Source organism: Haemorhous mexicanus, chromosome 3, assembly GCF_027477595.1.
Source record: "Haemorhous mexicanus isolate bHaeMex1 chromosome 3, bHaeMex1.pri, whole genome shotgun sequence".
NCBI lineage: Eukaryota > Metazoa > Chordata > Aves > Passeriformes > Fringillidae > Haemorhous > Haemorhous mexicanus.
In genome coordinates this window covers 83,277,196-83,305,098 of record NC_082343.1, presented here as the reverse complement: position 1 = coordinate 83,305,098, position 27,903 = coordinate 83,277,196, and the positions used below count along the sequence as shown (strand labels likewise).

At 37.9% G+C, this 27,903-nt stretch overlaps 1 protein-coding gene across 4 annotated transcripts in view; it reads right to left on the bottom strand.

The window, feature by feature from the left end:
* Positions 1–26,886, bottom strand: part of SNX14 (sorting nexin 14) — a 45,416-nt gene extending 18,530 nt beyond the window's left edge. Inside the window, exons 1-16 of one of the 4 annotated variants that reach the window (XM_059842510.1) lie at positions 26,731–26,886; positions 26,528–26,648; positions 25,639–25,715; positions 25,449–25,527; positions 18,803–18,846; positions 14,047–14,134; positions 10,341–10,425; positions 7,976–8,132; positions 7,620–7,695; positions 6,745–6,789; positions 6,580–6,660; positions 6,321–6,435; positions 5,774–5,929; positions 5,362–5,486; positions 4,253–4,311; positions 653–679 (exon numbers count right to left, since the gene is read on the bottom strand). In XM_059842510.1, coding sequence (XP_059698493.1) covers positions 653–679; positions 4,253–4,311; positions 5,362–5,486; positions 5,774–5,929; positions 6,321–6,435; positions 6,580–6,660; positions 6,745–6,789; positions 7,620–7,695; positions 7,976–8,132; positions 10,341–10,425; positions 14,047–14,134; positions 18,803–18,846; positions 25,449–25,527; positions 25,639–25,715; positions 26,528–26,648; positions 26,731–26,870 — 1,475 coding nt within the window. In that variant the 5' untranslated portion in view covers positions 26,871–26,886. The remainder of the gene's footprint in view (positions 1–652; positions 680–4,252; positions 4,312–5,361; positions 5,487–5,773; positions 5,930–6,320; positions 6,436–6,579; positions 6,661–6,744; positions 6,790–7,619; positions 7,696–7,975; positions 8,133–10,340; positions 10,426–14,046; positions 14,135–18,802; positions 18,847–25,448; positions 25,528–25,638; positions 25,716–26,527; positions 26,649–26,730) is intronic. The other 3 variants (XM_059842511.1, XM_059842512.1, XM_059842513.1) reach the window with 3 other exon arrangements.
* Positions 26,887–27,903: the final 1,017 nt, after the last annotated feature.

The following is a 27,903-nucleotide window of genomic DNA, read 5'->3' as shown; positions in this document are numbered from 1 at the left end:
ACCATGTATTTAAAGAGGCATAAATAATGAGAAAACAAACCACTGGACAGCTACTATGGCATTGATGAGTGGTCACATACTACCTACAGCAAATTATTAAAAATAGCATATGTTGTCATCAAACCTGTAACAGTCACAAGACAAGCTGCAGAGAGAACTAATCTGGGCAACTGTTGGGTTTGAGTGCTTAAAATCATAAAATGGTTATATCTGCAAGTGATGTTAGACAACAATCACTCCAGATACAGCTTGCAAGATAAAACAAGCACCTAAGTGGATAACAATATGACATGGAGTAAAAGAAATTTTGGAGCAGCTACCAGTCACAAGTAAAAAAAAAAAATGTTTCAAGCTCTAGAAATGTATTTCAAAACAAATGACAACAGACAGCAAAGTGTAAATGTACAGCAAACAATATTAATGTAATGCAAACATGTGAAATTAGTAATTAAGCAATTTCTAAACACATGTGAAAAGGATATGGGGAGTAAAGCTTTTTGTGAGGAGAAATGCACCTCAGACCAGAGAAGACATTCATGTCTTTTACAAATAAAATGAACAGTTAATTACTGTTATAAAGGCTGTGTGATGAAGTCATGAGAGATGCAGCATAGCTAACACACAACATTTATTGAGTGTTAGATAGACTTACCGTAAGTCATCCAAACTCAGGCTACTTCTGCAACAACAGGCAAATAAATTACCTCAGAGCCCAGCAGGAAATCAAAATAAAACAAAACTAAAACAACAAAAGAACCCAAACCAAACAAAATCTGACTGACCTATCCCAACAAAATTGAACAGGCTTTGCCCACCACCATGGGTTAAGAGAAGAGGTAGTACAATTAGGAGTTCCTGACCTAGAATCCCAAGAAAGTGAAATGTGAACAGTATCTACTCATCTCATCACCACAAGCCTGGCCTTTGAATTTGAAACACCAGTTATTGAAACTTTCAGGAGATTCAGCACAAGCAACCACAAATTAATAGAGAACAATTCTTATTCTTAGAGTTAGCTGTAGTGCCAAAGAGGCAGCTAACTTTTCCTCTTACCTATATTCAGAGGAATCAAGTTAATTTGGCCAATACAATGAAAAGGCTGTGGCCTCACTTTGTGTAATAATACATGCTCTCTTCCCCTCTGTATTAGTATAGTATATACATATATAATACATCTATTAGGTATAATAAGAGCCACTATTAAAAGTTAAAATTTATAATATTTGTATCTCACAGACTTTAAGAACTGTCACACATTTTTGACATTCTACATAACCTGGTACACAGAACCAATGCCTGAGACATCAACCCAGTAATTCCAATCAAGAAGTTTTAATGAATTAACAATAAACATTGTCACCACACACAGGATTTTAATTCATTGGAGCTACTGAACTCTGGACAAACTAACATGAGATAAAAACATTTAAAATTTTAGATTTTGTTTTACAGAAGGATCTGATTGTAAGACATCTTATACTGCCTTTGGCTGTGTAAACTGTGAAACCGGAAATATAACCTAGCAGATTAGAAATGATGATGACGATTACATTGCACAGAACTTTTCACAGACTTAATTCCATGGGTTTTCCTCCTAACCACTCCCTGAAATTGTTAGAATCTTTTCTAAGTGATCCTTTAACTTAAAAAAATATTTAATTTCACTGCTATTTTAATATGAGAGTCCAGGGCATCTCTATTTCTATTAGTAGTTCTCGTAAAATCGAGACAGATATACAGAAATCCAGAAATCTGGGAATTCATACTACATGACAGCTTTTCTTTCTTTGTTAAGACTTTCAACAGAGACTACATTTAAGTAAAGTAGTAATGTATTATAAATACAAAAATGTGAGAGAGGGAGAGGGAATTCTTGTTGTCTCTTCCATACTACCCAAATTAAGCTGACAGAACTAGAACTCAAAACACCAGTTATCATAGGCCACACACATTAAATATTAGGTTAAAAACATCAGTTACAGAGGTAAAACTCATGACAACCACAGTTAGTTATCAAGCTGTCCGAATACCCTCAATGTGACTTCTTTACACTCCTGAAACCCTTGGCACTGCCCATCTACTGCCTTTGCAGTTTTCACTGCACATTATTTGTCCTGTCTGCAAAAAGCTATGATTGTTCTGTACAGTTCAAAGAAGTGATTCAAACCAAAAATTACACAGATGTCACTTCTTCCTACTTTTCCACCTATATTTTCTACAAACTGTAATTTTCTTGTCTTGCAATAAGGGAAATGTTTCAACACATTACCCTCATGCACATTCCACTGGGATTTCATACCTGCTTCTTGATCTGATTTTTTAACCAGTAGTACCTAAGGAAAACACACAGAGAACCTATAGCAAAGCACATCAAAAATATGGGAAACAAAACTCATCTCTTTGTATGTAATTACTTTCAAGTGGAACTATGCTAGAATAAGAAGGCAGGACAAATTATATGGAATAACATCTGGAATAATTGTGTGAGAAACTTTGATTTTCCCCCACCCTCTCGCAAGTGACTGTACATAATTCTGCACAGGGAAATTCCAAAGCAACAGGCAAACTACTTGCAAGATAGGACCTCTGTTTCATGGCAATAATCACTGAGGCACCACTTCTGGAACACACAGTATCTTGTACTGTAAATCACCATATACACTGAGAGCATTCAAATTGTTCTAAAATGTAAACCAGATACATTTTCAGTAAAGCTATGGATACTGTTTGAGAATATGCTGCAACAGCCGCCAAACAAAATTTATTTTGTAACCAGAGATGCATTTCAAAAACAATGCATTTCAGGCAGCAATGGCCTGTAACTTCCCCCTTTCTGTTTTTAAAAGCCAAGCAGCAAAGAGGTGACCTACATGTTTTCGTATTTTAACTAGATTTAAGAAGAGTATGACAGAATACTTCAAACCCCTGACATGAATAATTTGGGGGAAGAAACCAGAAGGCAGATTTAAAGGTCTAGGTGAAACCCCGGAGCCATCCTCAACAGAAGGTGAAGTGTCTTTAAGGTCACCCTACAAGGAGCACTATGTAGAAAAGGAATGCAGTTTGGGCTAGCTGCCTTCATCCCATGCCTCTTTGTTAAGACACAGAAGCTTGCCACCACCACTATGAGACAGCACTACACCAAAGCTCCAGTCCTGGACCTACAAAAACTATAAAGACTACATAAAAGATGTCACCCACGGAGACACAATGAAGAGAACAATCATGCTATTTTTGAAGAACAGGAGCAGGGAAGAAAGATATGTGCTGGTAATACGAATCTCACAGTAGGCAGTGAAACAGGAGTTTACTGCCAGGTGTAACTCTAATGAAAGCAGAAAAGGTTAAATGAATGAGTGTTACTCCTCTAGAAGAGGACAAGCATTAGTATTTTCCAGAGTACCATGGATCTTACTTCATATCAAGAAAGAAAGCCTATCCAAATTAAAGATTGTCTCACTGATGTTTTCCTTCTTTTGGCCAGGCCATAAGAGAAATTCTGTTGGGCTAGTCCACGACTGTCAGAGCCACCCAACATAAAGTGAAACACAAGAAATTTTGAGACCTCAACGTTTATCAACCCAGCCCAAGCCCACAGTGGAAGATCACCCATCCCCACCACAGGAGAGGCTCTTCTCCACAGGCTGTAAGGAGCCTGAAGGGGGTCTGGACCATAAGTAAGGAGCCTGAAGGAGGTCTGGACTATAAGAATATGGCCCAAGCCCAGAAACAAGGCTTCTGATGCTGCATTTCTGCAATGGAGTGGGGGACAGAAAACATATTTGATCTAGGAGAAGTGGCAAACCTTCCACGTCACAGTAAGAGGAGATTGCCATCAAATAATCAGGCTGGTTTGGCATAGGGTACACTGTAACTATCCCTGTAACATCTGAAATGCAAGAAGACACAGCTTGGCACCACTAAAATGGTATTACTTATACCCAGTCAATTAAATCACTTTATTTTCACATAATCTTATTCTCACTGCTTATTTTTTTCCCTTCCCTCTTCTCAAATGTTGAGGTCTAAATCACATTCTAAATTCTTGAATGTAAAATACTTCAAGAGAAGAGACATCTTGCATAATACTGCTTGCATCTTTAGCACGTAATTTGTCCATTTAAAAACAAAAAAGTAGAGCTAAAAATTAGTCAAATTAATATCAGGCAATAACAAAATTCTTACAGTTTAATATTTTGATGTTTTAATTTAAAAATCAAAGAAGACCACGTAAAAGTTCTACCATACCTACCTGTTGAACTTAGAATTGCGGGTTGGTGACTCTGCTCCTCTTAAAAGGTGTCTGAAGTACTGTAGCAGACAAATAAGGTACCAAAGGAAACACTGGATTAACTGAGGTAAAGGCTACTGTGCAAAAACATTGCAAAATTCAGGAAATGAGAACTGAAGGAAAAGCCAAACTGACGATAATCTAGCAGTTAGAATTTTAATCTGGAAAAGGACAGACCATACAATAATCAATACATGAGACTAGGACTACTTACTTAACCTTACATAATCATCGGATTAAAACCACAAAACAGAAATAAAAATTAAGCACCAAAATCCACGTCTTCTCTTTGTTAAAAAAATCAAGCATTTGAAGCATTATAGCTCCCATGTGAGAGATGACCATTTTTGAGAAATGTTCTTTTTATTAATGCCAAGTAAGGCAAGTACCCGCTCCCAGGACAAATCAGTATGTTCTGTCTCAAATAAATGCAGGAAGCTTAACACACCACCTGACTTACAAACACGAGCTTCTGAAAGGAACATGAATTCAGACTCACCCCTGTGATTAAAATGTGTCCTACTAGAAGGCCTTAGGCAGATACAGCCAATCCAATGTGGGGAATTCTTAAGGTGGCATTTAGAACCCAATCACACAACAATCTTAAATACCTTGTAAATTGCATTAAGAGATCTTCTTGAAAACAAGCACCAGACTTTAAGCTGCAGGAATGCATAATGCTGAAAAAACCTAAATACAACTTTTGTATCTTTAAACACCAATACATTCTTAAAAGTAAATAAGGAGATTGAGTTCTACATCCATCAGGCATATTACTTTTGCACCAAATTTGCAATCATAAAGATGGGGTGGAGAGGATTTTGTAATAGCTGTGATATACACAAATTGTTATATCAAAAACATGACATTTTCCTTTTATTCTGTGATGATGTGTTGGACTAGAATGAATTTTATTTTCCTACTGAGAATGGTCCAGCTCTAGAATGTCAACTGAAGTGGAAAATGAAGCCATATTTTTCAGTTCCACATATACAGGACTGTTGTATTTTTTAGGATACACTATTTACAATCTCACTTTTAAGACAACTCTTCCAATCTTTCATGCTTACCTCATCACTGTGACAGAACATGGGAGTAAAAACATTCTCGAGCAGAGACAGGACATGCTCATAAGCTTCAAAAAGACACCGCATAGTTTGTAGTTTCACAACATCCTTATATGGACCTTCAGCAACTATTAAAAATATTTAAGTATTAATAGAGAGATATACACACAGGCATATAAAGTTCAAGTTTTCTCCTGGTCAGCGTTTGTGATTATTTTGCTAGTTACTCCAAGTTTTATAAACAAAAAACATAAATAAATTGACAAAAAATTATTAAGCACAATATAGCATGGGAATAACTTTTAAAATTGGCAAAAAAAAAAGTTTGATGCTACTCAGCAAAATTTCTTTTCACTTTATTAGAGAATGCCGTTTAAATTCCAATGTACATTATTCCTTTCAAATTCCAACTTACTTCTCTGAATCTCTTCCACAATGAAAGGGTCAAATCTAATCTTATCAATGCTTTCATCCAAACAGTAGGTTTTATAAATTTTCTGTACTTCATCATGAAGAGACATCTTTTCAGTATCAGATAGTTCTGGTCTCAAAATTCGGTCATTGAATTCCTCTGAGAAATAAAGGAAAGAAAAAAGCATTTCTTGATCAACTTGGCACACACATAACATCTTGAAGCACCCTATAACATCAACTCATTTTCCAGTAGGTAAGTAATTTGCAAAACTTCAAAATTAAAAGAAACATAAGACATCTCAAAATCCGAGGTAATAAGACAGCTGCCTTCTTATTAACTATAATTCAGATCTGCTCATAAAGTTATTACTAAAAATATATTGCAATTAGAAGAAATTATTCTTTATCACAGTAAGGATAAATTCATGAGGTTGTTCCTGGCATATGAATGATTTTTTCTTCCTAAATTATCCAAATGCAAATTGCAGTGTTCCATTAGAATGATTTTCATATCATCAAGTAACATCAGCACATGTCTGTAATCTTACCCACAGCCAGGCAGAACTGCAGCACATGGACAGCCCCTTCCTGTTTCAGGAAGTTCATAAACCGAAATAAAAGGTCCTGCTGATCTCTGATCTCCTTTAGCTCCAGTTTCAGTACCTGAGTAGGTTAAAAATGCAGTCAGCCAACTTTCAGACTTTCAGTCAGTACATAAATAACGCATAGAGCTGTAGAACAAAATCAGCAGGTAAAGTAAAACACTTATTCAAAAGAGGAAAGGAAGTAAATGTTGCCTTTGCTTACAGATGGTTTTTTATTTCTTGGCTCGGCAAATTTCTGAAGGAATGGAACCAATGAAGAAGTAGGCTCAGTTGCTATCTCAGGCTGCAGAAAAAAATGACAACTGGGTAAGAAAGCTTCTTTCATGGGTGATCAAAATGCCACTGTTCTAACTTTGTCAGTACTCACTGGACTATCATCAATGAAGATCAGCAGTAAATGGTTGACAGTATCCTGCAAGAAACACAACACAACAAATAAAATTATTATTAAAGAAACTCAACAAAATAGATTAAAATAATTTCAATGCTATGTTTTACCCAAGTTTAAACATAAGTATATTAATACTTTTAAGAAACCAAAGCCTGGCAATACACGTTTGAGAACCGACCTTCAATTGTCTCAAGTTTTTACAAGTCAGGGAATTTCTGAAGAGACCTGCACAGAAATATTCTTTACCCAGTGGAAGAAAGGCCTCCAAAGTATTTTTACTCTAAGTGCCGATCTAATGAACAAGTAATACTTCCACACTACAGTACTTACTGTTTGCAGCCAGGCGATACCTGCATAAGCACTGCCATTCTGCCTATTAAAATACATGCACATATGAAAACAAGGATGGCAGTGTTGGAGCTTCAGAAATAAATGCCCCCTAATTTGCAGAATTGAGGGAAAAAAGTTGATTTCAATACAGCTGCAAAAAAAGCTCGTTACTTAAAACTGCTATAAAGATCCACAGGGCTACAGTTCAAGTAATCAAGCCCTTTTTAAATGTAGCAATAGCAACTTGTAGATGTTTACACTAGCACAGCATCCTCCCATTTGACAGGAGATGTAATACGAAAAATACATTCTTAAGGGACCACACCAATACTGTTATTTTAGTCAGTTCAGTGAGTTAACTCATATGAACAAACAAAACAATTGGCCACGAGATTTAGTTTTATCTAGTCAAATGCACAGCAAGTAAGTCATTGCACATCATTTGCTTTACCATAATATGCTCAGTAGGTAAACAATAATTTTTAATAAATTAAGATTATTCTTGTGCTCCAAAGTCTTACAGGGTCAGCTAAGAAATCCATTGAGGGAAGGAAAACTGAACCAGGGAGAATCTCTCTAATGAGAAGGGCCAGGGATCTGAAAAGAAAATAGAAGAAAGAAAATAAAAATCCAAAGCAATATTAGATTACATAAATTTCTAAGTGAAGTCTCCAATTCTGTCATAAACTACTGGGAAATATTTTAGGATTTAATAATACCATAAGCATGCTATTTTAAAGACAAATCCAAAAAAATCATAAAAAAGGGGTAAGAAAGAATATGACTGTGAAGTTCATTCTTTCACTTTCCAAAACGATTGTACTACATAACACAATTTTAAAAATTTAAAAAACACAATTCTAAGTAATTTATATACCTGCACTCTGTTGACTTTGGGGGCAAAATATAAGGAAAAAGAAGTTCAGTAAGTTTTCTTAAGTAGTGAAGTTCATCTCTTCGGTTTCTCAAAGCAACATGCAGTTCTGGTCCATATTCTTCTAAAGCAGCTTGCTGCAAAAATTCCGCATTTTTTACTGAAAGTAAAAAACAGGAGTGCAGAGTTGTTTCAGCTTTTTCTTACTGGTAAACAAAAGGCAATTGTTTTTTGTTTGAGCTAAAAAGTTAATATTTGTAGTACACATACAACTGCCAAAGGGATAAAATGCTGAAGCTTTACAAAAGAATCTTGGCTTAGACTTTGAAGCTATGCTATGTAAAAATAAAACCTCACACTGAAATAAGAATTCCTTCACCAAACAACTGCGGTTTGCATGGTATCCAGAATGCTTTCTCATTTATAATAAAAACTTTTATTTACATATTCAATTTTATATATATATACATACAAAAATAAATAAACAAACAAACAAAAAAAAAAAACTGCATCGTGCAAAGTCTGCCTCCAATTGCCTTTTTCCTGACCTTCCTCATGATCTCCCATTTTTTTGGTCTACAACACAATTTGAATTCAACGTAAACTTTTACTCAATCCTGTAGTATCTGTTTCCTGCTTAGAACACTTAAAAACAAACGTGAAGGAACACACATTTTAAACACAGGGTGAATCAAGCCAAAGCCTGCAGGAGGATCTGCTAGAGTACTCCCTCTTAAATTACGGTGGAATTGAAAGAATACCTCTTTATCAGATTAAAAACTATAGATATTAATTAGAAGCAACAATGTTACATTTCTTCAGATCACTTCAAAGGCAAGAACTGAGCTGCTATAAATCACACCTAGCTGAACTAGCAATGTGGCACAGCCTCATGCCAACACCACCACCAGGCATACTGAGGTATGTAATATATTCCTCAGCTACTCTCAAAGCTAAAGCTTTTTCCCAGCGTATGAGAGAAGTCTGCTGGTTTGGCCTTCACAGCCAAAACCCATGAGTGGTATCAGCTGACAGAGGGGATGCAGGAATATATATCACTTGATAAATCTGCCTAGCTGGTGTCACTAAAAGCAGAGAGAAGGAATGCACCTTCTAGAGAGGACCGGTAATGAATTGTGGAGGTGTCTGTGCAAATAGGAATTACTAAGAGAGGAAAGGGTAACAAGAGCAGGAGAAAAGGAAATACCTCCTAAAAGCAATCCTCTTGAAAAGGATTTAGAAAATAAGGAGAAAAGGCTAGGCTCAACTAGCAACTAAAGCAGGGTCTGAAAGCTGCCTCTGAACCACGTATTATGGTGGCTGCTTTAGCAATCTTTACTAGAAAGTGCTACTAAAAGTAATTTTCAGTTGCTACTTCACATATCTACCCTTAGGAAACAAGTTTTTTTTTTAAACACTGAGAAAAAATGGCTATATTTTCAATGCTGTACATTTAAAATACAGTTCTTTACCACTAAAGAAAAGTGTTTCCAACTCCTTGGTAGAAATCAAAGGAAACCCAAAATTTGGCGTAAATAGCACTGCAAGATTATCTACTATCTTGAAATTGCTGTTGTGCCATGAAAGACATCCAAGGCGATTACACTATGTCTCATTACTCATCTTAATCAGTAACACCACTCAAAGGGCCAATGGCATGTATTTATGGATATCAAGCAGACATTTGGAGGGAAAGAAGAAAAGTTCATGACTCCAGTTAAAGTAAACATCAACACTTAACAACTGAATGAAACCACATTTAGTAGATACAGCACTGTGGAACACAGCCAGTGAAAAAAAAAATAACAACAGCAAGTGCTTCCAAGCACTTCTTCTATGTGCAGTTATAAATATAATTTTTACATTAGGGTTGTGAAGATACTCTTATCTTGGATAACAAATATGTTTTTGCTCAAAGTCTCTCCATGGCTTTTCAACACATTACAACTTCACTAATGCATATTTGAAATCATTCTATCTATAAGAGCCATGCACAGATGTACAAATCCTTTCATCTATAACTGCTCATCTGGAATATAAAGGAAAAACTTCAAGAAGCATTCCTAAATTATTTTGATTGCTCTAAACAGACAAAAACCCATATTCCTGTTCACCCCTGTACAGACAGAGAAATTTAGTATTTTTATTGTGAGGCAATAAAAATCAAAACAGAGAATACAAATATGTACTGTAACTTTTTCCCTATTTGCCTTCGCAACCACAAGAAGAAAAATGCAAAAGGATTTCATTTTTAAAAACAGAGGCCATAAACATAAAAAGACAAAGTAATATAATCTCAAACATGCATAAAAGAATATTCATAGTTGGCCTTTGAAACTGACAACATATTAAGTCTTGACATTATTACCTTTTTGCCTAGCCTTGGCTATTACTTCAATGTGTTTCATTGCTGCCTTGAGCATCTTCTTCGTTACAACCGTTGGAATGTCCACCTAAAAAATAATTTCAAAATCAAACCAAAACTGTTATATTTCCCCCCTCCCCAAAATTTATTACAGACAACCATCAAATGCAGTAATTTGCTTATATGTTCTGGTTTGAACCATAAAATGAACCATTAAGAAATAATCCAAAATTTTCTAGGTGAGCTGACAGTGTCCTCATTCTTCTGCCAAGGTATATAAAAACACACAGAACTAAATGCCATAAACAGCACAGTTAACACATTTATTGCTAACTCATTCCCATTATGATTTTTTCATTGCAATAAATACAGCAAGGCAGTGTGACTTTCAAGTCACAGTGTAAAAAGCCCAGTTCTATGGGACGATTTGACCACCAACAAGTTAACTATGCTCTGCTTCTAACATCTGCCTTAACACTCGGCAGTCGTGTCCACAAGGACTAAAACCAAAGAGAAACCTTCCTACGCATAGGCAGAAAAAATGTCACCCCTCAGGTGATGGCTGAACCAAAAGAGAATTTGGGTTACAGAGTCAAAAGACCATTAGTCCAAAACCAAAACCATATGATCATAAGCCAAACAAAAAACATGTATGATTTAATCAAGGATTGTATTAGGGTCCTGCATTTCTATTTTCTTTGTTGGCTAAAAAAATGGAAGGAGAACAATTCAGGCACAAATGACTTTGGGTTGTCCTAGCCCTGCTCCAAAGAAGCTCAGATCATGGTGCTCAGGACTGTATCCAAGGTGGTGCTGCAAACCTCCTGAGTCGAACACAGTCGCCTCCTCCAACCCCAATCATCTTGGCGGCCCTCTGGTTGAACCTGCTCCACTTTTTTGTAAAGAAGAGCCCAAACTGGATTAGTATCCTAGATGCCATCCAAAGAGCATCCAGTGAAGGCAAATAATCACTTTCCCTGATTTTCTCTGCTCCTGTCACTACAGCCCAGGATGCTGTTGGCGTTTTAAGCTGCCACTGATGGCTCGTACTCAGCTCAGAGCCTACTATGGGCCCGGGTCGTTTGCAGCAAGCACACCTTCCCCCTAAAGCCAGTCAGTCCCCAGCCTGTACAGTTTCAAGGGATTCTTTATCACCTGCAGAAGTTTTCACAGAAACCCATCTAGCAAGTGATTTACACTTTGCAAACTCTTTATTTTAAACAAGAGACATCTCAGAGATGCAAAAACATACACCTGTAAATGTTAAAAATCTAAGAATTCCAAACAAATTTCTTTCCCAATGGAGGAATCCCTCCTTGATACAGCATCTTGCCAGACAAGTAAAGAGACAATGCAATTGCAAAGGCCACCAGAGCCAAGAGAAAAGTTGGTGTCTTTTATTCAATTGTACAAGGAGAATATTACATATTCCTGCACACTCCCCTGTAACACTTGAGGTGCACAGCTATGACCTGACCTGACCAGCCCTGACAAGCCAGTACAATTGACTGGAGCTGCATAAAAGTAAGGTCAGCTCCTGTTTACAAGCACAAAAGGACAAGCTTCTGCTTGTCAATGGAAATTCCTGTCTTTTGTGCCTCACATTCCAACAGTATTTTCTAGAAATTAAGAATTTCCTATGGCATATAAGGATAGGGCAGTGCTTCTTTCTGCAGAGGTAACTCAAAGAGCACAGCCAAGGAAATGGTTATCAACACTGCAGTAGGCACTGTGAACTTCTGTCAAAAACTTCAGTCAGATACAGGGTTATCTATACCATACCATACAAAAGTGTGATATAACCCTTCCCTTTTCCCTCAAAATCCATAACCAATCCAGCAATGTCCACAGCAAGGAAAATCCAGATTTAAAATATTTCAGCATACATATTAGAGTTGACTGGCCTGAAGTGCTTCTAACTTAATTCAACAATCATGCTTTGACCTAGGCAGCTTTAAACAGAAAAAAAAAGCATTGTGTTCATTAAAGCCATTTGTAATTTTAAGTCTCAATTCAAAAGTAAAATATTCTTTGGCAAAAAAATTTATAAAGATATAATCTAAAAAAATGAAAAAAAAGCCTGTGTTTTCTTATACAATTCTTCCTCAATTTAAACATTTTATCTCTATTAGCTAGAACTATTGCTTTCAAGCATTAAATAATAAATTCAAAACAGAGTACGGCTGCTTGGCAAAGGTATACAACTATTTTATTTTTCAACTAAGGATGATGAATTTCTCCTCAACATATGCATTTCTGTGATGAACTTTATTTTGTAGGTCCCCTGACAGTGCTTAATACTGGCACATGTCTTGTGTGTTTGTTGCACATAGTGCCTATCCAGAGAACTGAAGATACAACATTTAAATCCTCGCTGTCAAAGGCAGAGATGGTAAATTAGCACTCTACTTCAAGATGCTGTAGCTCACTTGAGATATCCCAATCAATGCCTTATTTCAATACAGGAGACATGGTCACTTTCTGAGTCAACAATGGATCCATGAACAATGCAACTAACACCAGCAAGGATTACAACTCCAAATTAAATTTTAAGACCTTGTTCTAGATTTTCACTTTGAAGCTTTACTCCACTTTCACATCTCCCTACAATGTCTGTGCTACATGGATTTCCTAATCTTCCCCCAAGTTCTTTTCAAAAAGCAACATGCCTGATTTAGAGTAAACAAGAAAGTCATCTGGATTTGATAAGTCATGTTAATAAGTCATGACAGGGTACATGTACAACTTGTGGCTCAGAAAAAATTGCTGTTAGTAAAGAGAGGGGAAAATGACACATATTTATGGTAGTGGCTCCAACAGAGAGGCCAGCACTGACTAATTCTGGAAATTGAGTTAGCAACCCTTTCTGCTTAGAACAGCCAAATAGTTGGAAGCAGTTCCTGTGAAACAAGCTTGAAGCACTTTACCAAGAAATAGCTGTGCTGCTAAAAAGAGAGCACATACAAAAAAAGTATATGCTAACAGATTAAAGACATCAAATAAAAAGTATGTGCTAATAGATTAAACACAGCAAATAAAAACTTCTAATCTTTAGCACTCAAAATGCTCCTGAAGAACTGCATTAAAGTAAGAGCCTCATCTGTTTTAATCCTTACAGTAATGTGGTCACCTAATGGCAGTCTATTCTTTACAGACAATGTAAGGGCCTTGTTTGCATTTTAAGAAGACAAGCAAGCAGAAGCTATAACACTAGCAGAAGCTAGTGCATTTCCTAGTAGATTTTTTCAGTAATTCTCAAAATGGTTTCCATTTGGATTAAGTCACCAAAATACAGCTAAAAGATCACAAGGTTTTAATAATGCCTTGCACTGGTGTAATAAATATATCCATTTTCAAGAACTGGGGAAAGGTTTGAGTCACAAGGGATTTTCACAGATCACTTATTCCAATCCCTTGCCACAGCAGGGACATCTTTCACTAGAACAGGTTGCCCAAAGCCATATCCAACACAATGCTGAACACTATCAACGATGAGTTTTCACAGATGGTTTACAATTAGGAAGGAGATAAGTTCCAGAAAGATGGGGTAGATACCACAAAGAACTAACTCAGATGGTTAGAAACAACCTACACTGTAAGGCTAACTTTGGAATCCCAATTAAAAAAAAAATAAATTAAGAACTCACAAGAGATGGATATCAATAAATTCTGATGGCAAACCAAGACTAATACCTTTAAGTCACCTTACCTTGTGAATTCTCCGAACTAAGACAGATGCAAAAAACCTTAGTGTCCCTCTCAGTTCATCCACTGAGGACTCATCATCAGTAATATTTCTGCAGCGTTTCAAAGCATGGCATATGAGAAAACAGAATAAAATAAATTTCTATTAATCCAACCACAATACATTTGGCACTATTAAAAGCATAAGAATAAGAACGTTCAACAATGATACTTCAGCTGGAATGAAGGGAAATGAAAGCTACCAGAAAGCCAGCAGCCTTCTGTCTGAGGAAAATACACAGCATTCCCACAATGTCTGTTACACAACAGAAAAACATCAGGAAATTGCAATGTATACCAATTCCTGTTCTCATATACAATCTGCATGATTTTGACTGAGTAAAATCTAACCTAGTTTCTACAAATGGAAACACATCCTAACTCAATGGTGTAAAGGAAATTGAAATTACTTAAGGTGACATCTGCTTGGAAGCAAAGAAGAATTTAAATAGATTTCCAAATCGCTACGTCAAAATATCATCCAAACTTTTAACCTGGCTTGCCAGTTTCCATCCACTGCAATAAAATATGTTCAGTGAAAACTCACAGTAAAAATAATTAAATGTGATTCAGAAAGAAAAATACCTAACTCCACGACTTTTTTTGAAAACTGAATGAAAACAGGAAATACATGAAGTCTTAGGTGAAGAAACTGCATCTAAACTGAGTGGAAAATGATCACGATACCAGCATTCCACAAAATGCAAGTGAAACCCAAAAATCTATCAGTTATTAATATGAACTGTAGAGCATGACTAATATATTGGTAAAACTGAAGTATAACAGCTGAATAATGACAAAACAAAGGAAGTTGCATCCAGTTTTAACTAATGATCATATGCAAGAGCCATCACACTTTTTGGTCATAAATTAGTGTAGTAAGTAGAAATATTACTTGTGTTATAAAAGAATACTACAAGCAAGAACAGGACATTTAAAAATAATTTTTAAAATTATGCAAAAAACATTTTATATTATTCAGTATCCAACTTTTAAAGCACTTTTAGCCTGGGTAATGGAACATTCCAAGGCATGTTGATGATAAACAATCAGGTACATATACTAGAGATATCAGTGACCTGAGAGTCAAAGTATGTAAGAGATTGCATGAGAGAAGAAAACACCTCAAAGAAAGCAGCCTGGCACAAGAAACACAATTATCCTCCAACAGCTAATGACATGCAGATAAGAACACTGTAGGGGAAAGTTTGGTTTAAGTTTGGTTTAGGATCAGCAGCTGACATTTCATAAGCAATATGGTTAGAAAATACCCACATTGTCAAAGGGATTAGCATTGCCAAGGGGTTAGCAAACAGCCTGTATTACAGTATTACTAGCATTTGACAGACTAGAAGATACATGAAGTAATTTGGACCAAGAAGTTGTTATTTTATTGACAGCTGGATAACTAGTATCTTGGCTAGCTCACTAGGACACGACCTTATGCCACATATTCTCACAACAGATTTGCAAAGACATTCTTTTAATCACCAGCAGACTGAAGACTGGCGAAAAAACATCATGAACCTGTAAAATGTCAAATCTCCAGTGACTCGGGAAAGTCCAAATAGCCCTCTTGGAAACACTTTAAAAGCTGGCTGTGTTTTCCCAGAACTTTAGGAATATTAATTGTAAACAGTTACAGAGTCTAACCTCTCAAGAGAGATACACCCAAATGCTACAGCACGCAAAGCCTTACAGGATCCACTGATAAATGAAAATCATATACAAATAACAAAGTGATATTTTTCCTCTGTGTGTCAATTATTCTTACAAAACTTGGCTAACTCATTTCAAAAAGATGTAGAAAGTAAGTCACAAGCTAATAAAAATGTAAAGCTATGGTTTGTAACTCAACAAAAATTCTGATTCTTTCTTGCATTACTTGCATTTAAAAAGAACTTTCATTTGAAATAGAAACAGCTCCACATGTGAAAATACTGTTTAGTCACCATCAAAGAAAAATGTTTTCATAGAAATGTATCACAAAAAATGTGGTAATTACTGAATTCTGTCCTAATCTGAGAGAACTGGAGTTGCAGTAAAATCAATGACCAAAAATATTTAGTAAGCAAGAGTGACCCATTCAAACATTAAACTCTATTTAAAGTAAGGTTGGTATAAGCAAGATATTATAGAGTTTTGCTGTACAGCATAAGCAATAGACTTAGACCTGTGTTTTGTAGCTCTGCAAACTTGGGATTACTTACAACTATGTTCTAGTCTTCTCATACAGTTGAAAAAAAAGATCTTAATATAACCAGCATAAGTACTTTGAAAAATAAAAAACAAGAATGCACATAGGTATAATGATCTGTTTCAGGAGAGTTCACTGGATTTTAAGCACATTCCCTCATTCCCCTAAAGTGGTCCAAATTTAGGACCTGCTTAAATTTTAACCTGCTAATAAAAAATTAGAAATTCTTACACAGTTTATTAATGAAACAAGCATAAACCAGCTTTTATATGCTTATAGCACTTTTATTCCTAAGAAAACAAATCCATTATTTTGTTTTGCAACACACCCTGTAAACATTACACTTCCCTGGCTTCTGACTGAGATACATCCTGGTAACACTTAAGTCCAAGAAAGCATCAGTTGGGACAGCACATAAAACAAAAAAACAAGGCTTTTTTTAAAATAAATAAATATTAATTAAAAAAAGAGGTAGCTTCTGTGCAAAATCCATTGACGTGAAAGGCAGAGCAGCTAGCCCAAGGAATTATGCCCAAACTTTTCTGTGCAAAGGAACGTAGCCAAGTTTTTTAGCAGCCTATCTGTCAAGTATGAATTGCCTGCTAGTGCTCATCCAGCCATGCTGCTAAATAAGGAGAGCATGGAGCAAAGGCTCTGGGAAGAATTAACCTGAGTTAGGTTTATTTGCTCAGAAAACAAACATGTCCTGGATGCACGAATCCTCTCTCTCAGGTCATGGGAGCTTTGCCAACAGTGCAAGTACAACTAGAGTAGGAAAAATCAGAGCTGACATGCTCTACAAGCCAGCTCTCAAACTATGGCACACAGACACATTTCAGGTCTGCCTGCACAACCCCTGCTCGGTACACCTGAATTCTAGACTAAATACGGTCAGATCTGACATTACTACTGTTAAACTGAAACCAGTAAGCCTTTCAGGAGCAAGCTGTTTCCTACTGAATTGCTTGGACATCACAGCACTCACTGCAGATCACTGAACTCCCAGTATTTCACGTTCACTTGAACCTGAAATCTAACAGCCTTCAGGTTGTTAGAGTTCATCAGCATGGTGCAAATTCATGGAACTAGCTCAAATCTGGAGATGCAGCCATGCAGAACTTAAGACAGGGCAGGAACACTACACTGCTCAGCAGAGGGCAAGATGGAGCAGAATGTAGGCTGGTTGCCTTCATACAAAGTGTATTTTATACTGCATTTCTAACTGTGCATTTTATATATATATAGTGAATTATTATCCCCACCAGATGATGTATTCCAGACTTCCACTGCCTTGGGTGTCAGAGAGATAAGTAATTGGTGGAAGCCAAGTTTTCTTGTCAGCCCATAACAAAGACATTAAAGACACTTTCCACCAGCCAAGAAAAAACTGTTTTCCAATCATGCAGTATAGGAGATGGTTGCCTTACATCTGTTACTTTATCAACAACTCAACAGAACATGCTCTACTTTTCTGTATTTGTAAGTTTAAAACCTCGAGGTTTCCAACTTGCATTCACGACACATGGTGCTAAAGCTCCCTCTGCCGTTTGCATCAGCAGTGAAGTTTTACTCTTCAGTATATTCAACACACAAAGTTAGAGGTGAGACGTGCAGGAATTGGCCACAATCAAAACCCAAGAGGCAAAGAAGTCTGAACAGTAAATTTTGGGTCCAAGAGACAGAAAAAAATCCAAATGACACAGAGTAAAAATAAAAGAAAGCATACTTTCTTTTTCAATTTTAAGGACAAATTGAACTTTCCATTCAATGACAAAGTCAAATTCAGAATTAAGGCAAGATGTTGTTTTAACACATTAATGCCCGCATTATCAGTTAGAAATATTTTAACATCTTCTTACAAAGTATTGCAAAGCACTAACTAATATATAAAAGTACAAGGAAGAAAACCCAAAATAAATAAAAAAAAAAAACCACAGAAAAAATAATCAGCCATAGTCTTTTCTTTATTCACTATTTAATAGTTATTTACACAGTACTATTCTACTCAGCACAACAACCACTGATGCTCTTAAAAGTTGGAAATTTATGAGATGATCTCCAAGAAGCTGGCCATAGGTATTTGAAATACCTTTTCTTTAAAACCCTGCAAAGTTTTTTTGATTTTGATTTTTTTTTTTTTTTTAAGCAATGAGATAGATCAGTTTGCTTCTAATCTGGAAGTAAATTTCAGAAGTAGTGACAGGTTGAATTTTCACAGATTTTCATCAATCTGTATTTAGTTCCAAGTAAGAGTTACCACAAAATGAACATAAAAAAACAGACAATCTAAAAGTGGTTTTAGGATGAAATCTGAATTTCAGAACCACCTCTATTATAACTAAACTATTAAAAGATCTGTTCTACTCTGCTAAGAGACAATAAAACAATAATTTCTAGCACTCAAAAATATGCTTTATCTTTCACTAAGGAAACAGAAATGTTTATTTTCAGGTGTGAACTTCTTAAACAGGCTGACAAATATTTGTGATATTAAAAATAGTAACTTTTTAGGTAAAGCTCGTACCTGTACCATGGATAAATAAAGTTTTCCAGCACCAGCTCAAGCACCTGTGCAAAACAAAGACAACCATGTTACAAAATAAACAGATTACTACAAATCCCTGTTAGTAGAGTTAGTATCACAAACACCTTCCAAAACTCATAGGACATAATTTATACATGATAAAACATAAAAATGTATAAGTTGTGATCCTGTTGCTAGATCAACCGTTTTGCATCATAATCAGTACTCTGGGCAAGTAACATCAAAGTGATGGTTTCATCAGATATCAACAAGAAACGTTTGCCACAAGTACTATCAGTAACATAAAGCACAGTGCCATGGCCACTGTCAGGCAAACGCTACAAAAAATGTAATCTTGCCTTAAACAGCCCATCCCTAAATTTTCAGATCAGTCCCTGTTCTTTTCTGACATAGCATGGAGTGTCCCACAGGCACAGTTACATACTACACTTACACACACCTCCATCCTTTTTCACCCAAACCTCCCCCTTCAAGGTGGGACAGTCATTCCTGCATTCTCACCACTCTCAAAGAAAGCAAAAGAAGAGTCATAAATAGCAATTCATATGAAACTCAGCTGTAACGAGGAAGGAGATAGAAGGATGAAGTTTTCTTAAGATTCCTCTTCCTTCAGTATAGCCCCAAGATATCACCCACACTACCTTCTCCCACTGCAACCTATCCCTCAATTTGAATCAGGGTTTTAGAGATCAGTTTATCCCCAACAGCATCAATGCTGATGAGGGGAGTAAGAGAGAATACATGTTGCTATGTAAGGCTGCTCAGCCATGTTCTGCTGAAGGAAAGGTTTTTCAAAGCCACTGTGTACAAAGAAAAATGTGAAGTGTGTTAGAAAGCAAAGCTGAATGTAACAGCTGATATACAAGTGTCATTCATGAGAACAAGTGCTACTCTTCTTACAAGATCTGCTGCTGCACTCATTCACACAGTATGCACTGCAAGAATTCAAGACTTACTTAATTTATACTATCTTTAGGGCACTACATGCCTCTGCTCCTCATGATTATAAAAGCAATAAAAAACACACATGGCCTTTTTAATTCTTCTCAACCCTTCAGACCTGAGCAGCTCATGAATATTCTTTTTCTGTCTTCACTAATGAGAATATCATCTACTCAGATTGGATAAAATACTTTCTCTATCCCAGATGTTCTACTTCAGTGATTTTCCTCCCCTCTCTCTGAAGAGATGTGCTGCAGCTTGGGATAACATTAGATGACTGTGTTATGGACCACACAAAGTCATCAGTGTCTTTTCTCCTACCCTTATGTGCTACAGCAGTAATAGATCTCGAAACTGTAATACCATCATCGGTTAATGATGGATGGGTAAGCTAAATGTTTTATCATGTTGTCTTGTGTCATCCCCACCCCCCATGTCGTATTTCCATTTATAAGCAGGGTGGAAGGATGAGGGAAATGACAACAGATGCTTCAATTCCCAGTCTAGAAGAGATTAAGAAATCCCAGAGAACCTTCTATGGAAGTTAATCTTCAGACAATAGAAAGGAGACCTCATCCAGCTCCAGTCAGCAGTCACAGGCCATTGGCCTTAAAAGCAGTATATTAGACTAGTTAAACCAATTTCCCTGATGCCTTCCATAGCACTGCCACTACATGAGCCACCAGTTTACTCCACAGAAATCTCAGTCTCACAGGTATTGTGACACTATTTTTCTTCATGCAGTTTCTAACAAAATAAACCTCTTTCAAGGCTCAAAATGCACTCTTCAGAAGAAATGCCTTACAGAAAGCTTGCAAAAAAATCCATCTATCTATTGAAGGAGCCCTTTTCCTTCTTCCTCCACTTTTCCTCTGTGCCTCCCCATCAGGAGCAACAGCAGCAGAGCATCTTCTGTTTGGAGTGGAAAGTGCACTTGCAGAGCTTTCAAGCACAGAACCGTGTATTCAAAGGGATACAATTAACTCCTATTGAAACAGCTTTCTTCATTTATGACTACTATTTCTGAACTGAGAGTCTGTCTATCAACGTTTCCATGAATGTGCCACTACAAATTCAGTTCATTACATAACTTATTGGCCCTCTCTTCCTCTGTAGCCTTATAGAGGCCTCTGAAGGCACTAGAATTGTTTCCAACAGAGAGAGATCTGATCCTTACTGCTGCCTGAGCAAAACATAGTTCTGAGATTCATCTTCCCATGGTTATTAAATAAGCAAAGAAAGTAAAAAAAGGTACAAGACCTGATGACCCTTCCCACTCAAAAGTGAAAGACAAAGTCTCCTTCAGATTCATCCCATGTTGTAGTAACTGAGCCCCAGCTGAACCATTTTACAGACTTGTCAGTGTTTCTCTTCCACAGCCACATTGTAAGTGCAGGCTTTATGGTACTGCTTCCACAGAACATTGCAGACAATCTCACCAGGCAAAGACACAGAGACAGCATGCACAGAGACAGACAACTAACTCAAAGTGCACTTTTCACTGGAGTCCACTTACTGCTGGTCAAGATATCAGGAGAGACACGTTCTACAAGGACTCAGGTTACCTATATGGTCCTAATAAAATGTGTGGGCACAGAAAGCAGCCCCTGCTTGCAAATTAATTAAACACATGGCATGGCAGAGGCAGTTAGGTGTGATGCTCCGTTCTACTAAGGTGCTGAACAGAAGTTAAAGCAGAGCTACTGTGTGAAAAAATAGAAGCATTCAAGAAGTAAAAAGCCATTGACTGACTCTGGATTTCAAGACATGCAGTCCATACTGTTTTTCCTTCAACTCTATCACCATTCTAGACTGTATCAGTGTGATTCTGCTGGTCAGAAAAAAATTAGCTACATCATCCACTGCACTTTCATGAAGCACTGGGGAAGCAGGACATGTGTACCCACTTCCATTCTATCAACAACAAAAATATTATGCAGGCTCAGTTGCTCACACTTCACACACGCCAATGAAGTAGATGGGACACCTCAAAAAATGACAGCTAATGATAAGCCATTTCCTTGTCTGTAAAGTATTATCCTCCAGTTTTAAATACAAATGATAAGTCATTTCATTTAAAGCCTACCTATTTTTCAAGCATTGTTTTTTCAACCAGTAAAATAACTGGTTTTACTATGCGCGGGCAGCTTTGAATTGGAAAAAGATTACAAGTATAAAACCAAATGCAGCAGGAAGCAATATAAGGAGCAGCTGATAAAAAAAAAAAAAAAAAAAAAGGAGAAATTATTTTCTAGCATGCACTGCAACACTGCAAGCTAGTCAGTCTTTGCTGCTGAGACAAGCTTTTTGGGGACTGCCACACAACCGACCCCAACTGTCAGGAGGAGGAACTGTGCAGACAAAGGATGACTGAATCAGTAGCAGGTCAGAATTACCAGGCCCAATCAGAACAGAAAGGAGCAAGGATTTGATACATAAACCACAATAACAATTATAAAGCCTTAAAAGACAGCACAACCTGACAGCTGAGGCCACTTTATGGGGACAGAAGCCATTCCAATAAGAAAGCATACGGTCCATTGTGCTACAGCAAGAGTTCAGGTCTTGCAAAGTGCACATTCAGGCAATAACTGATTTCTTGTCAGGCATTTCTCTACTTCTTGCTTTTAGAAAACAAAAACAAACAAACAAAAAAAACCAAACAAAAAAAAAACCCTCTAGTCCAATAATTGAGTCAAAAACCTGAGAAGAATTAAATGAGATCAAAAGACAGCAGCACCTTGATCCAGTGAGACATTTTTTTCAGCATGCTGATAAAGAGTAGCTGAACAGCTTTCCACAGATTTGACTTGTAACCATCCCACACATAACAAAAATGAGATTGTAGAGAGAAAAATTAATTCATTACCAGAACAACAGCATTAAATTCTCCTTTATACCATCTGTAACACCTGGATTATACACAATGCAAAACTGACCAACTGATATGTCCTAATTCAAAAAGAAAGAAAACATTGAAGAAATGCAAAATGGATTAGAAACTGGAAACAAAATTATACTTAGGTCACTGCTTTATTTTTGTGCAGGATGCAGCCCAAATTATAAAATATTGATGAATGCATGGTTGAGAAGTTTAGTGTTCAACTAGAACAACAAACATAAACGCGGGGAGGAATGTACAGGCACAGGTTTTGTTATTCTTCTAAATCACGCACTGCAGCTGAATAGACTAAAACAAGACTGCAAAAAATTATAAATTTTCAAAGTGAGACAAGCTATCATCACAATCCAAGACAGAAAAATCCATACTTGTGAGGAAAACTTGAATTTCTTCTGATTTGAGTGTGTATTAAGTTATTCTGAAAAGTACTTGAAAAATACAAGCTTGAAGGCTATGCACCTGGTTCAAATTAAAAACATTTGAAAATGAGAATATTGCCAAAATTCTTCAAGCTCCAATAAAAGAACTAGAAAAATTAAAACATAATAAAAAAAATTCCAAAATTATTCCAAGTATTTGAAGAAACTGCTTTTTAGAAACAGACTGCACTCCTTTAGAATCTAATTAACCTTAATTCAATTCACACTTTATCAGCTTCTCTCTAATGTAAGACTAACCCACAAAAGAAAATAAGAGCAGTCTCTCCTTCCAACCTGAAGCAGGCTATCCAATTCCAGGCCAGCATGACACGCTGCATCCTCAGAGCAGGTGGCCAAGAGGAATATGGTGTGGGCAGAGCCTTGCTACCCTTTTCACCACTAGAGAAGAGCTGCAATGAGGAACCATGCAATGAAATTTCTCATCCCAAACAGTATCTGTCCAACACAGGTGAAAAAGGTGGCTCAGACTACTTGTTTGGGTCCATTGAGGAGGGTGACCCTGGCTCGCTGCTCTGGGAAGGTCCAGAACCCAGGCCTGGATCTTCCCTGCAGTTAAGCACACAAAGCAGGTAAAGGAATGAGAAGCATGGGCACGGATACACATGACCCACACCTCCAGTGCTAAATAAAGCAGGGCCTGGGACACATCACTGAAGTGAAAAGTAACAGCAAAGAAAAGGCCACTATTTTGGTAAAAGTGAAACTACAGCAATCACATAGAAAATGCCAAGGAGATAACTGTGGTATCTACTCATATCACTTGCAAAGAGAAACTACAAACAACCTTTTCAGCATCAAATTACCATTTAAGCCAAACAAGAAAATTTCCAGTTCTTCAACATCTACAACATCCTTGGTTAGACTGCCACAGCTGTTTGGTACCACAAATCCTAAAAATATTAAATGCATAGATGCATTTATTTTATATTCTATTATTAAAGCAAGAGTCTATTGAAATTCTATTCAGCAATAATGTCATTTCAGTACAGTTAAACTCGGTTTAAAAAAATAGTTTAAGTAACTTTAAAAGAATGTTTATTTCTGAAATCACAGAAGAAGTCACTTCACTCAACTAAAGGAAGTCAACAAGTTGTTACCTGTTCTTTTTTTAAAACATTCCTCCACTGTCCATGCCTTCCTCAAGGTTTTCGTTCTCCTCCCACTCCTTCAGTGGGCCATGCTTGGGACAATGTCTCACAGAGCTGAACTAAAGTGTTAGCTTATACCACAGACACACATGGCTCTGACTTCATACACCATGCTGTTAATTGCAAGAACTGACACACAAAAACTGATTCACTTCTGCCATGCCAGTTGTTCATCCTCTTTCCACAGATCCCCCAAAGCTGGAATTCTGAATAAATGGATATTAATCTACATATGTGCTTGTGTATTTTCCTAGCTTCAAAAAACACAAAGCTCATCTGTTTAGTTCTCAATACATTTCATCAATTACTAATCAAGGAAATAAACAAAAAACCAAGCCCAACAAAAAACAGCTATTCAAACAACTCTTTTTTTTTAAGAGATCAGAACAAAACAAAACTTCTGATTTACAGCCTTACTACTAAAGATACTTATGCTGTTCTTCTTTGAGTAAATTCAGCAATTTCTTTTTTAAGGCAGATTTTATTACAGTTTTGTCTGATGATTTTAAATAGACTCATGGAATGGTTTCGGTTGGAAGGGACCTTAAAGATCATCTAGTTCCCACACCCTGCCATGAGCAGGGACACCTTCCACTTGGCCAGGCTGCTCCATCCCACCTTGCCTCAAACACTTCCAGGGACAGGGCAACCAAAAGTTCTCTAAGTAACCTGTTCCAGCACCTCGCCATGCTCACAGTTAAGAACTTCTTCTTAATATCTAAACCTATTCTATCAGTTTGAATCCATTCCCTCACGCTCTTGTAATAGTCTTTTTCCATCTTTCTTGTAGGCTCCCTATCATCAAATTCTCATCTTCATTACAGAACTTTTGTAATTGGATCAAATCATCTTTTACCCTCAACTCCAAGAAACCAAGCAGGCTGAAATCCTTAATTTTTAATGACTCAGACATGCTTAATTTTAACTGATCTTTCCAATATTCTTCCCAATTTATGCAGACATTTTTTCTGTGTTCTAGGTGCACTGCTACACAAGCAGTCCATGTTTAAAAGCAGGCCATCTCGGCTCCCTGCTCCCAGCAAACACTCATTTGATTTGACTTTTACCTGAAGAAGTTAAAATACCTGCGGGATACACATGAACCATCTAGTGAACCAGAAGCAAAAGGTTTCAAAGACATGTAATAAAAACCCACAGAATTTGAATGTACTAAAGAAACAATGCACCAATACCTCTGAAAGTGATGCATCAACCTTGGAAGGCACTTTCAGATCCAGCCATGGCTGATAGTTTTCCAGAAGCAAAGTAGGTCTGTAGGAGAGCATGGAGAAGTTATGTAACAATGTGCAATTGACAGTTTCCTACTGTGATGTGTCAAATGGCAGCAGTACCAAGCTTAGGAGTGCCACATATGTAATTTACCTGTGCCTCTTGCATTTGACCTTGCCACATACTGCACAGCTGTGACCGTGGGGAAACAGCTCCGGCAATTCCAACTGCTAAGAGATTTAGACAATATCTAAATAAAAAATATCTAAAATATCTATTAATATAGCAACACATTTGTGAATTTCCTTTCACAGCATGCTGTTCCAGAGAACTGAATAAGGACAAACTTATTCTTCCAGCAGGACAAGGTAACAAAGCATGGCATCAGAAACAACTGAACCACAAAAGAAAAATCGCTTCTGCTGAAACAATGTGAGAGGACAGAGATACCCTTTCACATCTCCACTCACCTCCCTGTATATTAATCAGTCTAGTAACAGACCAGATGGTTTCTGCGCCTTACTCATAGCCTTGAACTATTGCGACTGTACCTTTTTAGCCCTATGAAATTTTACATTGAATTAAGTTAGAAAAGAGCAATTTGCTTTGGGAGTACTTTTCTCTTTGAAGTGCAGTACTGCCTAGAGAATTTTGATTGCAGTGTACACTGGCCTGTGAAAAGGAGGGCATCTTTAGAAAAGAACCAGCCCCCTTAAAGGAGCAAACAACAACCTAGTTTCTCCACTGCCTGCTACTCAAATGCTCAAAATGTACAATGAGAGAAGCAGGAAACAACATCCTTGGACACTCCAACAACCGGCTTTGCAGCCGTACGTGGATTTGACGGGCCTATGCAGAAACACGCGAAGAATTCAGTCTTAACCATCACCTATATGCCACAAAACACCTGTCACCAGGAGTGTATGAGCTGTACTGACGCACAATATTTCTGAAAGCAGCTAGGCTTAGGCAAGAATTGCTACTCCACACAGGTTCTTATCATATTTTTAAAAAGCACAAGACTCTTCACAGACATATTTACCTTGGGTTTATATTTTATTGTGAACAGAATATTGGGCAGGAGGGAGTCCGGTCCCAAAGAACAGTAGAAGGTGACGACCCCAGCCACGAACGACCAGAAGACCATCAAAACATGAAGATACCTTACAGACACACAGGAAGGAAAAGCCGCTGCGTGAGAAGGCGCAGCGCCGCCCGCGCCCGGCTCCCCGCCCGCCCGGTTACCGGTTGAGGAGGAGGGTGGCGGTGCCCAGCCCCAGGAGGAGGCAGCAGGAGAGCGGGTACTGCCGGCAGGTCTCCCGCAGCCCCTCGGCGCCCCGCAGCCGCCGCAGCAGCCGCCGCCCGGCCGCCCGCACCCCCCCCATGGCGGCCGCTGCCCGCGCCGGCCGGGCCGGAGGCGGGGCCGCTTCCGCTGCCGGCGCCCGCTGATGGCGGCGGAGGCCGCGACGGGCCCGCCTCAGGGGCCGCTGCTGCCGGGGCGGAGCGGGGCCGGGCGGGGACAGCGGCGGGGGAGGAGCGGCTGCCCGCCGAGCCGGGAGCGGCGTCCCTGCAGCCCCGCCGTGGCATTTGCAGCTGCGCTGTGTCACGTAGCGTGCTAAGCACTGTAAATAGAAGGGCTCTGATGACAGCAAGCGTACCTAGTTATAAATACTTGGGTTCTGGACAACAAGGGGGTCCCAGCGCCAAGCGGCCAGCAAGTGCTACGTCTGATTAAATGGTCTATATTTGGATGATGACTGAATTAAATCATTCAGCGACTGGGACACTGAAACTCTATAAACACCACTCAAAGCTTCATATATTGGCTGCAAAGAAAAGGAACAGGGCAGGAAATGTAATAAGATCCCACCTTAACATCAGTAAGTACACAAGATTACGACATTGCAAAGAGAGTTATTCTAGACTGTAGTTTATTGCTAGCGAGAATTTAAAGCCAACTTCACACAAATAACACCTTCAGCTGCACTGTAAGCCACAAGCTTTCACCCACTGGAGTGCTTTCAGCAGCTCTGTACTTACTCTGCCTTACGAAACCCGAGGCTCTGTTAATAAGACACTGCTGCTTGTGGCTGTATCAGTTCAATTGGCAAAATGAAACAATTTCTGGGAGCTCGCACCCATAAAGGGGCTTCTAAGTGGCAAGTATGAAGGAGACCTGCTCAGGGAGAGGTGCCTGCTTTCAGTTGTTTGGAGAAGTTGCTGTCGCCTTGTATGTCCTTTTGCACGAGCCCCATGCAGGCGCGTTGGGCGCACTGAAGAAGTGAGGGCACATGAAGTACTGAAATACATCTGTTCAGATGAGCCACGTTTACAAATCTTCACTGAGATCCCCCCTCAGCTACACTGTTAAGAAAATACTGGTATGTGGAGGGTGAGTCAGCATCTAGAAATCGAAAT